General features: G+C 49.1%; 1 protein-coding gene across 7 annotated transcripts in view; it reads left to right on the top strand.

Annotated features, from left to right (window-relative positions):
• Nucleotides 1–6,858, top strand: part of HERC1 (HECT and RLD domain containing E3 ubiquitin protein ligase family member 1) — a 220,530-nt gene extending 213,672 nt beyond the window's left edge. For all 7 annotated transcript variants that reach the window (XM_073801133.1, XM_073801132.1, XM_073801130.1 and 4 more), the window contains 3 exons: nt 27–179; nt 2,777–3,082; nt 6,217–6,858. In XM_073801133.1, the coding sequence (XP_073657234.1) occupies nt 27–179; nt 2,777–3,082; nt 6,217–6,402 (645 nt within the window). In that variant the 3' untranslated portion in view covers nt 6,403–6,858. The remainder of the gene's footprint in view (nt 1–26; nt 180–2,776; nt 3,083–6,216) is intronic.
• The last annotated feature ends 5,275 nt before the right edge of the window (nt 6,859–12,133 follow it).

The following is a 12,133-nucleotide window of genomic DNA, read 5'->3' as shown; positions in this document are numbered from 1 at the left end:
AAAATTCTTTTTTCTTCTATTCTCAGATGATTCCTCTTGATTCTTTTGTTGGCCAGAGCGCTGATGGCAAAATGGTTCCTATAATCCCTGGTGGAAATAGTATCCCACTCACGTTTTCTAATAGGAAGGAGTATGTGGAGAGGGCCATTGAATATCGACTTCATGAAATGGACCGACAGGTGAGATGAAACATTTTGGGAGGTGCATATGAATGTTTGCATTTGTCTCCAAGCAGGAGCTGTCTGGTTTTTGCTGAATTTTGGCATATGAATTCACTGTGTTGCTTAATCAGCATCTATTGGGTTGGCCAAAAAGTTCGTTCGGGTTTTTCCATAAGATGTTATGGAAGACTTTTTGGCCAACCCAATATATTTCAGTCCCTTTTCAGAGACTTTTCAGGCGTAATCTCAGGGCCTGCTGTCGCCTCACTCAAGGCCTTAGGTGAGCCCTGAATTGGTCACTGGTAGGATTGAGGCCAAACCCTCCCCCAGGCCTTCAGAGCCTGCCTTCTCACTCTCACTCTTCCTCTGTCCTGTTTGTCTTCATTTCTTACTGCCCCCCAACCCAGTGTCCCACTCCAGCTTGGTCAGTCGGGGTCCATGTGAATGAACCCATAAACACTGGCCTTGCAATCCCACGTGAGTGCTTCTTTCCCCCTCCTGCTGCAGTCCTTCAGGCCCCAGCTGAGAATGCATCTCCTTCCTCTCTGGACAGACTTGCCTCCAGGTCTGTACATATCTTCCTTGTTACCTAGAAATTCCTCAAGATATCACATACTTCTGTGTTGTGGTCTAAGAATTAGGCAGAGTTTGGGTCTTTTTTCTTCAATTAGTGTGTGAGACATTGAATGAAAAATGTATTTCGTATATATAACTTATATAGTCTTGTTCTATGCTGATATGTAGTAAGCATTTAATAAATGATGGGAGTATGGTAAGTGACCACAGAAATGAATATTGTGTCCAGAAGTGGTGGTTTTGGTTATACAATCCTTCATAGCCACTTCAGTAATACCTTATTTGCAGAATGTGTTGGATTCTTCTCAGGAGCTAGATGCAGGCTCTGAGGCTGTGTAGTAATTTGAAGTGTATATATTCTACACCCTTCACTCCTGGTTCCTTCTTTGACTCTGACTTTGGGCCAAGTCCAGTCAGAAAACTATACCCTTTAGCTTAGTAAGGGTGGATCCTGTCAGCAATGTTGTTTACACAGCCAGGGCTTAGGGTTTGTCTCTAGTTCTTGAATATGTTTACTCCTTACAGACTGAATAACTGACCCAAAATTTCCTGATCACTTTCTGCATGCCAGATGTGGTACCAGGCACCCGCATGTGTGGCTTTTCACATAGTTACTCTGAGAGAGAGAAATTACTATCACCATTTCACAAATGAATGCATGGAGTCCAGAGAAGTGAAGTGATGTGCCCAAGGCAAAGCCAGGATCGCAAACCAGGTTTAACTGTGGTGTCCAGGCTCTTGTGCTGGCCTTTCCTATGAAGGTCAGATTGACCTGCTGTCCATCAGCTGTGCTCTGCCCTGGCTTTGTTGCTTTCTGGGTAACAAGGCCATCTTCCTCTTTTCACTTCCTCCTTGTCTCTTAGAACCCTGTATTCTTCCCATAGCTGTCCCCAGTTGTCCCTGACCCAAGCAGCCATCCCTGTACCTCAGCCTTTTTTTTTCCAGACAGCTTTTGGTTTTTATCCTTCCAGGCAAACAGCTTGTTTTTTGGCAGACTTTGGCTGGGGTGTTCCCTTTACTGTCAGTAGAGACTGCCCTCACTGCCACTCCGTTCCTTAGCCCTGGGCATGACAACCTGGTACAATCATAACTCCAGGGCCTTCCTCGAGGTGTGGCTCCTGTTCAGGTTCTCTGGTTTGGTCTTGTTTGTGGTAGATGGTTTTGAATTGGCCAAGAGTGGAGAAGTTATTTATGAAAGAAACCTGGAACAGTGATGGGTCTGTGTGTAGAGTATGCACTACTGCACAGCCTTGGAGGGGTTTTGCCAAACAGACTGTGTGGCGGCCTCTGGCAGCACCCCTTCGGCATTCCCTGACTGACCTGTTCTCTGCACTGTGCTAACAGGGGCTAACTGCCCAGTCACACAGACTCATTTAAAATACCTGTCATAATCATGGGAGCAGCAATTATTTACCTTATTTTTCAGATCAGAAAATTAAAGTAAAAGAAGTGGTGGAGCTGGGATACAGAACCCATCTCCTGATCAATTTTTCTGTCCTTTTTGCAGCCTTCCTACAAAAGGATGTCTCAGTTTTACTTTCTTCTTTGTACTTTTTTTTTTCTTTTACAATCAGCACAAATGATTTTTACAAAAAGGATATAACTGTTTTCAAAAGAAAATATAAATTACAAAAACAGTAGAAGCTCTAGACCCATCCTCCAAGAGCTTCTTACCCTGATGAGAAGACAAAGTATCCCACATAGCACAGTTTAACAGCCCATGGCCGTGTGTGGTTAGGAGTGTGGTTGGCATTAGGGAAGGCCCCAGTGGGCTGGGATTTTGTGGGGCAGGGAAGGTGGGCTCCTGGATTGACTTGAACTGGGACAGGAAGGAGTGTATGAGTCCTACAGGCAGGGAGAAGTTCTAACATAGGGTCAGAGGCAAGGAGGTTGGGCCGTGTGCAGTCATGCCAGTTCTGAGGGACAAGTAGAGGGCCTGGGAGAAGACGAGCACGCACGAGGTGCCCGGCCCAATTGGGTCCACCGTGGGTGCCCAGTCTATGCGCACACATTGAATGAACAACCTCTCCTGGGAGCAGGTGGCCGCGGTCCGAGAAGGGATGTCCTGGATCGTCCCTGTGCCGCTGCTGTCCCTCCTCACAGCAAAGCAGCTGGAGCAGATGGTGTGCGGGATGCCCGAGATCTCTGTAGAAGTCTTGAAGAAGGTGGTGCGGTACCGGGAGGTGGATGAGCAACATCAGCTGGTGCAGTGGTTCTGGCACACGCTGGAGGAGTTCTCCAACGAGGAGCGGGTGCTTTTCATGAGGTTTGTGTCTGGAAGATCTCGACTACCAGCCAACACTGCAGATATTTCTCAGAGATTTCAGATCATGAAGGTTGATAGAGTAAGTAAGATGTTTTTTCTTCCTTGGTAATGTGTGCCTTTATTGCTTCCTTGATGCTTGCATGTTCGGCTTCAAGTAGGCCTGCCAATTCAGGATTAATGCTTGGAATTTCCAGACTTTTTAAAAAAATCAAGCACAAAAACTTGTTTAGAAACATCACATAACTTCAATTTTAAAAAGTCCTAAATGGGGCTTCCCTGGTGGCGCAGTGCTTGAGAATCTGCCCGCCAATGCAGGGGACACGGGTTCGAGCCCTGGTCTGGAAAGATCCCACATGCCGCAGAGCAACTAGGCCCGTGAGCCACAATTACTGAGCCTGCACGTCTGGAGCCTGTGCTCCGCAACGAGAGGCCGCGATAGTGAGAGGCCCGTGCACCGTGATGAAGAGTGGCCCCCGCTTGCCACAACTAGAGAGAGGCCTTGCACAGAAACGAAGACCCAACACAGCCATAAATAAATAAATAAAATTAAAGATAAATAAATTAATTTTTTTTAAAAAAGTCCTAAATGGATGTAGAAAGCACACTACAACCAACAACCTTCACTGAATCTTCCAGTAACTTCCTGAATGAAAGCTAAGCTTGGCAGAAGTGTCACCATGTTGCCTCTGCCTCATATTTCCTATGCCTTTTCGTTGTGTGACTTCTGCACTGGGACACGGTCTTGTTTATTTGTTTTCATGAAGATACTAACCATTAACTGGTGCACATGCTCCAGAAGGAACGTGAAGACACAGGGAGCAGCAGTAACGTGCTCTGTGGCTACGTGCGTGGCGTGCATCACGGAGCAGGCAGTGCAGCTTCCCTGCAGCCTGATGAAAGGTCCCTGCTGCAGAGCTCCAGCCCAGCTGCTGTTTTGACAGATGGCTTAGGAATAAAAGGGCTTAGAGGCTTAAATGCACACTGCTGCCAGAGTCATCTTTCTCAAGCACCTCTCTAACCACGTCACTCTTGTCCTTTCACACCGTTCAGTGGCCCCTTGTGTTGACTCCAGGATAAACGCCAGCCACCTTAGCAGTCTTCAACACCTCCACAGTCTGGCCTCTGCCCCGCCTTCTGATATCACCTCTTGATGCTTATCATGTTCTGGCCATCATGGGCTGCTTGCCTTTCTCCTGACAGACCACACTGTTTTTTATTTTGGGGTGTTTTTTTTGTTTGTTTTGGGAGATTTGTTTTGGCCGCACCACATGGCTTGCAGGATCTGAGTTCCCCAACCAGGGATTGAACCCTGGCCACGGCAGTGAAAGCCTGGGATCTTAATCACTAAGACACCAGGGAACTCCCAAGGTCACACTGTTTTTAAATGTCTCTGCCTTTGTGCAGGCTATTCCCACTGCTTTAGTAAGTTCTCCTCCCATCCCTTTCCATCTATGCCTGGCAAGCAATTACTCACCGTTTAACCCCAATACCAATGTCATCTCCTCCAGAAAGCCCTCCTGGATGCTTTCCTATGCCTCCTGACTATTCCTCCAGGCAGACTTAGATCTTCTTATATCCATCTCCTGGACACTTGGTACACTCCTCGAACCTAACATTAAGTTAGACGTGTCTGTGTTCCCTCTTTCTCCTCCTCCACCCGCCGTGAGCTGGGCAGTCCCCTGAGCAGGGCCCATGGTGTTTATTCCGGAAACAGTAAGGAAGGTAGGACCTTCTCACTCAAGGGCCCATCCTACCAGTTTCATCAGGTTTCAGTCTCTGCCCTTCTGGTGTTTTTCCTGTAACTACCCCTTCAAAGTTGCCGTAGTCAAAGCCATCCCTCCCCTGCTGCCTCCTGAGGCTGCCTGCCTGGGCTCCACTCCTGGGCTTGCTGGAGAGGCCATGCACAGGAAAGGCTATGAAAAGAGCCTTTCTGTAAATTTTCGATGGGACTTGCCAGAAACTATAAGTTGTAAATCTGTTTTGTTGCTTCAGAGAAAGATGGGGAGGAGGAAATGGTTTGCTTCTCTTCAGCTCTGGAAAAAAGCCTTGCCTTGTATCTGTCCTGGGCTACGCGGCCATCCCAGGAGTTAATCCACTATTAATCCCCTGCCTGAGGGATTTTAGCCTCAGAAAACTGACCACTATGGGTCTCTGCTTTGTGACTTTTCAACCATTTCTCTAGTTTCCAAATCAGAGCCACCTGTTGACATTCCCCTTTAATGTCTTTGTGGGTTGAGGGTTTTCTGCATTCATCACTGGCTCTGGCACAGCTAAGCTTCTGGGCCCTCCATCTGCCACCTCTCGGCAATGCACTCACCTGATGGCGAGTTCCGAGGAGGAGGAGGGCTGGTTTCAAGGAGTTCAACGAGAAAGAGAGGGCAGGTTCTTTTTTAAAAACTCATTTTTAAAAAAATTATAAAAACAGTGTAAATCATTATCATTACAGATAGTTTGGAAAATAGTTGTGTTTGCAAGGCAGGACAGTGTTTGCGGGGAGGGACAGGAATCCTGTCCCTCCTACTGGTAGCCATTTTCACCTTTCACCTTTGTGTAATTCATCGAGCATATGCATTTTTGCATGACGCATTTAGAACTTTGTATTCTGCTTTTTCCACCTAACAGTCTATCTCCAGCACTTTTCTGTTTTGCTGCTAATCTTCATAATTATCATTTTAAACGACTGCATCACCATCGGTTAAAGGGCTGGGCTGGGATTTCATTAACTGCTCCTTCCTCATCTGAGCGGTGTGCTGGTGGCCATGGCAGGTGAAGGATGGCAGAAGGCTCACTAGGAGGACGGTGAGGGGAGGAGGAGTGTGGTGACTCCCTCACAGTTGTTCCTTCCATTTCACTGGCTCTGTTGGGGGAATCCCTGTAGCAGCTTCAAGTTTGCACCCTCTTGGTGAAAGGTAACCCTGTCAGTCAGGGCTCATTCTCATTTCACACATGAGGGCTTTGGAGGAGTGAGGAGAGGAAAGAAGCATCTTCGCCAAAAGCTAGATGGCCACAGGACACCAGAGCCTGCACTCTTCCTTCCACTGCCAAGTCTCTGCTTGCTCTCCAGGTGGCCGTGCAGTCAGTCATGTCCGTGGAGCCCACCTGAAGGCAGGGAGAAGTGCTTTCCTGACTTTGGGGGTGGTGGTGATGAGCAGCCCTGCTCCTCCCATGATACCCCAGTGCTGCAGTCATGGCTCTGGGTCTCTCTCTCCACAGCCTTACGACAGTCTGCCTACCTCACAGACCTGCTTCTTCCAGCTGAGACTGCCGCCCTACTCCAGCCAGCTGGTCATGGCTGAGCGCCTGCGCTACGCCATCAACAACTGCCGCTCAATCGACATGGACAACTACATGCTCTCGCGAAACGTGGACAACGCTGAGGGCTCCGACACTGACTACTGACCACCCAGGGTGCCGTCGCCCCTCCTTCTTCTCGATAATGCTCACTTCCAACTTAATGCTGATACACTTTTATGGTAACTAATAGATGTTTTAGGAACATAAACCGACATTATAAACAGTGGCCACATTTAGTTACTCTAAATGTAACAAAGAAATTAGATGTTTTTATTTTTCTGTGATTGTACAAAAAAAAGACAAAGTGCTCTAAGTCAGGTTTTCCCTCCATATTTGTGGTCACTTTTGATAAGTTTGCATGGAACCATTTCGGTGCATTTTTAGTTGGGAATGGTACATTTTTGTAAACCCACCCAGTGAACATGAAATTGTACATTGTGTATAATTGTTCATTAGAAAGGACAGTTTTACATGAATATTCATATATTTATTTTGTTTTAATTTGAATTGCCTGTGCAGGGTTCCTTATGCAGAGAAATAAAGCCAATTCAGGAATCAGTGCATGGGCTGCTTTTGTTATTGGAGCTTTGATGAAGCGAGAATGAGCTTTCAGACTAGTTTCACTCTGACAGCTTTTTGACTCATCAGAAACATTCCTTCACACTGGGCTTTGCTTGGAAATGACAGAGCAGAGGGCCACGTGGGTATAGCAGCCCCCTGAGGTGAAAGCTCCTGTGTTTATTGGTTCTGTCATCCTTGGTCTCTCACTGTGTTCCCTCACTACAGGGTCCCTGGTGTCCATCCTTTAGCACTATGCTTCCTCCTTCTCCGTAGCTGGCTTAAAGTGTAACACGCTAATAGGAGCCTTTCTTGAACAGCCCCAGGATGCCTGGTACGGGATGCAGCTCTACTAGGCCAGGAGGAAACTAACTAAAGTGATACAGTTGTGACTGCCCACCGCCACCGCCCTTTGAGGAGCCAGCGGATCCAGTGATGGAATTAAAGAGCAGGGCAGTTGACAATAACGTGTCATCTACCCTGGAAGGGCAGCCAAGTGGGCACTTAGCATACATGAATGAGTGACCATGTGAACGTGTGAATGAATTTGAGAACTAGTGCATGGCTTTTATGTCCTTGAATGATGGTGGGAAATTGTGCAGGGGACTGGGGAAGGGGTTACACCCTTGGTGCTTAAACCCAGACCTTTTGAAGGCCCTGGGCAATGTGTTCATTTGCTCAGGCATGTCAGAATGAGCATGTGGTCCTGGGAGAAAGGGCTATCTGGAGAGCAGCTGTGAAGGCTCTGCGAGTGGGAACAGGGAGAGGGCACAGCCTTTGGGTGGCTTCTCTCTTTCATCCACTACAAGTTCATGCCGCACGCTACTTCCAGTGTACTTCATGGACAAGGTCAAGGCTGACAGCCTGCTCAAATGAGGTGCCAGAGAGCCTTATAGGCGCTTTTTTTCCACCAGGAAGGTAAAAGGTGTGTGTTTGTGAAGAGAAATTGGAAGGAAGATGCGGTTTTGTTGGCTAAGATGATGTGGTGCATGGATATTTCCCAGTGAGTATATCTGATAATATTTAGAATGAAGACATTTCATTTTTATGGAAAAGAGGCTTCAACTGGCATTGTGTCTCAGAAGGAGACCACAGCTTCTGGGGACCCCCAGGGGGCTCTGAGCCTTTAATACTTGATCTGAGAGCTCAGTCAGAAGCAGCGGTGAAGGTCTTTGTGCTTGAAGCACTCACTTGGGGGGTGGGAAGGCACTGTCTGGGCCTCTGGGCCAGGAGGGAACTTCTCTCAGCGAAGAACGGCCTCTGCGTGCTGCTGAGATCCTGGACAACGCCAAAAGGGTCTCTTCGGGGCTTCTGGGCTGGCTCCCGGTGACAAGTACCTCCTCCCTCTTGGTGGGCTGGGCTGAGGGTGTGCCGAGCTGAAGGCTACGTCTGCAGTCTCAGACTGTTTTAAATCACAAGAAGGCCTTGACCTTCATGAGGCTCTGGGCTCTGCTGCCGCAGTTCCCTCTGGACTCAGGGGAAAGGGCACCCGCAGCAGGCTGATGCTCAGGCCCCACCTGTCGGGCCTAACGGGTGGCTCCTCAGGAGGCCTAACTCTGCGAGGAAGACCTGCACAGACACCTTGCTTTTATAACAGATGCCATTTCTTTGCTGGAAACCTGTCATTTTTCTTCGTCCTCTGAACTTTGGAAGCTCTGGGAAAGAGGAGGAGGTGTGAGTCCCTGATGTGAGGAGCTGAAATGAGCCTAGTGCCCCTATTTTTTTCCCCCATAGTTCACTTTCAACCCCCATAGAGGCTTAGGCCTTTTTTTTTTTCTTTGCTAGACTCATTCAGTTAACAAATCCTTGCAGTTTTTATCACCCGTAAAAAGTCTCAAGAGAACTTTGGCCCCCTAGCCTTTAGATTTCCTTAAAGGCCCTTTCAAGGTGCAGCTTTTTTCTGGGCCTTTGCCCAGCACTGCCAGTGAGATGAAACCTATATGTGGTAAGCTCGGTTTTTAGCAAAAAGCAAGTCTTGGGCATTGAATCCCAGAGCTGGAGGAATAGTAGAACTAAGGCATCAGATGATCTCTCCCTTTACAGACCAAGAATTCGAGGTCAGGAGAGGGAAAGTGCTGGATCACAGGTACTTACAGACGAGAGCTGCGAGTCCTGGCTTCCTGTCAGCACGCCAGTGGTGGAGTTGAGGGGGCTCAGTCAGCCCCCTGCAAACATTCAGCCTGTGCCAAAACAGGCCAGTGTGTCCCTGTAAGACAAGCCTCAGAGCACAGTGTACCCCCCCCAGCGGGCTCTGCTTCCTAGGGAGCAATCTGGAGCCCCTGACCTCAGAGCACGCGGCCCCAGCCTCTGCTGGCGTTGAGGGTCAGCCGACTAGCCAGTATGATGTGGTGACTGGGGCCAGCCTCCCACTAGGGGGCACTGTCCTGCCCCAGTGCTGAGGTTCTGCAGCCTCCCACTAGCTTTCACTTTGGCTGCCTTGGCCACGACTGAGAGTGAAAAGAGTGAGCATTCAGGAGCGGGGCAAAGTCTGTGGTGTGTTCTAATGGAGGCTGTGAGGGCACAGATAATCCCCAAGCCACTTCCCAGTGGCTATGGGTCAGGCTCCCATCTCCCCCAGCTCGCCCTTCTCTGGACAAGCATTGGGCTTCCTGACTGTTCCTGAGCCGTGCCTGCTGCTGATACCAACCTTATGGGAGCTGTGGTCAGTCTTCCAGTCTCGGCTCAAAGGCCGTGTCCTCCATCACGTGTTGCTTCTTGTGAGTTCTGCTGGGCACTTGGCTTTTCTAGCCCCCTGTGGACGTGAGGACGCCTTTCCCTACCCTCTGCCTTCAGGCAGTACACAATTAGAATCTCAGCACAGTGTCACAGAGAGTGTACTGGTCCTATTTTACAAATAGAGAAATGGAGGCTCCGAGAAGTCATAACTTGTCAGAAGTTATGGCTGGCAGAGCGGGGAGAGTGCTCAAAACCCCCCTCAACCCCAGCTGCATGTCTTCTGACTAGAGTGACTCCCTTGAGGTAGGGCCTGGCCCAGCCCATGCCCAATACCCAGTAAATGTTTGTGAGATGAATGAATTGGTGGATTAATTAAGCATGCAGTGCCCCTTGTTCTATGCAAATCTGAGAGAAGACCTTGAAAGCTGTTTTCAGACTAAGCCAGGGCACTGTGTTCTGTCCAGTGCCTTTGCTCAGTGCCTGGTGATGTGAATGCACAGGGACTGTTAGAAGGCAGCGTGGAGAGTAGTGTCTGCCTTCCAGGAGTACCTCAGATGGGCCTGGGCTCAGGGACCCAAAGGTCCTGTGCAGGGGGCAGGGCCTAACCGGAGCCCTAGAAACCATGCTGGACACAACTGTCAGCACAGCTTTCGTTCTGTGATCACTAGTCTTGGTACGTGAGGGTTTACTAGGCATCAAGGGGAACTTAACCCTCATTTATAAAAGAGCTTCTGGGGGGAAAGGAACCTCAGGGGAATGTAGGTTACCCGCTTTACAGTTGAATATACAGTAACCTTTGTTTGCTTTACAAACACAGTCTCATAACCCTTAAGAGAACTTTGCAGACAAGATTCTCTAGCTATCCCAATATACAGGTAAGAAAGCTGAGGTTTGAAGAGGGCTGACCTGCCCTTGGTCAGAGGAGAGCTAGAAACCAGGTCCTGTTTTTCCCCCAGACTAAACCACTAACTTAGGGCAAACAAGACCTCTGGGAATTGGGGCTTATCAGAGATGATGAAAGCAAAGCCATGGGGTTTAAGTGGCTCTGTTTTAAACAAACATTTAAGTCCCTGGAAGCCTGAGCTTTCTTTCAACATTGTTTGCAGTAGTGGCTGAAAAATTAATTTCCTGCAAAGCCTCTCTCCAGAGTTCAGAGCAAGGGTGGGTAAACTAGAAAATCACCCAGAGGACACCTGGGTCTCACAGGCTAGTGGTAGGCCCTCGCGTTCCACTGCAGCTGGTGGCCTGGCAGGGCTGGCTTTCCCCACACAAGGATGAGGAAGGATTATGCCGGTCCAGGGTCAGTGCGGTTACCAGTTTCTGGGCTAAGGGATGGTCTAACCAGGGGCCCAGGGGCAGCAACTGAGGCCTTCGGCAGTCCCTGGAGGGGTTTGGGCGAGGTAGGGTGCTGTTTGCCTGCCCACAGGCTCTGCCTAGAGAAATTTCAGCCCCTCTGGGCCTTCACCGTCGTCTTCTTGGGGCCCTGGCACCTGCTGGAGGTGGCCTGAGTGGGGGATCTCCAGTTCTCGTTTCATCCTCATAATAATCTCTGAGGCTTGGGTGAGGCCCCTCTTCTCCCTTATTTTTCTCATCACCTCTCCTGCTTACCTTTCCTCCTCACTCACTCTGTTCCAGCCATAACACACCAGTCATGCTCCTTGTCTGGGGCCTTTGTGCTGGAGGCTGTTGCCTCTTGTCTGGAATATTTTCCTCCAGACTCTGCACGGTTCTCTCCCCCACTTCGTTTCTCAAATGCCTCCTTCTCAATGGGGCTTACATTGGTCGACCTCTTTTAAGTTGCTTTTTCCTTTCCAGCAATTCCCAAATATCCTCTCACCCTGTATTTCCCTTTTCCCCAGTACTTATCTCCTTATACACCAATTACTTACTGTCTCTTCCCCCAGTAAAACATAAGCTCCATGAGAATGTCTTTTTTTCCTTGCTGTTTCCCCAATATTGGAGCAACGAATTAAGGAACCCATGTGTGTGGTCAGGCCTCTCAAGATGGCTGTTCTCTTGCTCTCTTTACATCCCCTGCCTGACCAGTGCCTGTTTCACCTAAACCTTACACACATGACTGATCTTCCTTTGTTCTTGTCCCAGGCCCCAGCTGAGGCTGTTCTTATCAAAGGGGTGGTGAGGGGCGTGCCATTCCACTGGTTTCCCTCGTAACTAATGAGCTCACCTGACATCAATTCCCCTATAACCGGTAATCTCCCCTCCCCCCCACCAAGCGAGGACTGCCACCTCGTCCTGCCCACCATCAGTTGCGCACAGTGGGGCGTCACTCCAGGGCCTTGCTTCAGACATGTAAGATTCCTCCATCCATTAAACCATTGATGTGTCTGCTGCTGACTCTGGGCTCTTTCTTCAGTCTTAAAGCTGGACAAGTGCAGGCCTTGCAGGCCTGTGGCGTGCAGCCCAGTGAGTAGGCATCAGGAGCCCCTTTCACAAAGAAGAAACACCTGGCCTCAGGTGGTTAAAGGGCCTTGATCTCACTCAGCTGGTGATGGGAGGAGCCAGGGTGTGAGTATCACCCACATTACTCCACCATTCTCCCTCCTTTCCCCACTTACCCAAAGTTTTCCCCGTGTACCTAGAA

Source organism: Tursiops truncatus, chromosome 2 (genome assembly GCF_011762595.2).
Source record: "Tursiops truncatus isolate mTurTru1 chromosome 2, mTurTru1.mat.Y, whole genome shotgun sequence".
Classification (NCBI taxonomy): domain Eukaryota; kingdom Metazoa; phylum Chordata; class Mammalia; order Artiodactyla; family Delphinidae; genus Tursiops; species Tursiops truncatus.
Note: the sequence above shows the minus strand (reverse complement) of the source record. Positions and strands in the feature narration are given on the sequence as shown.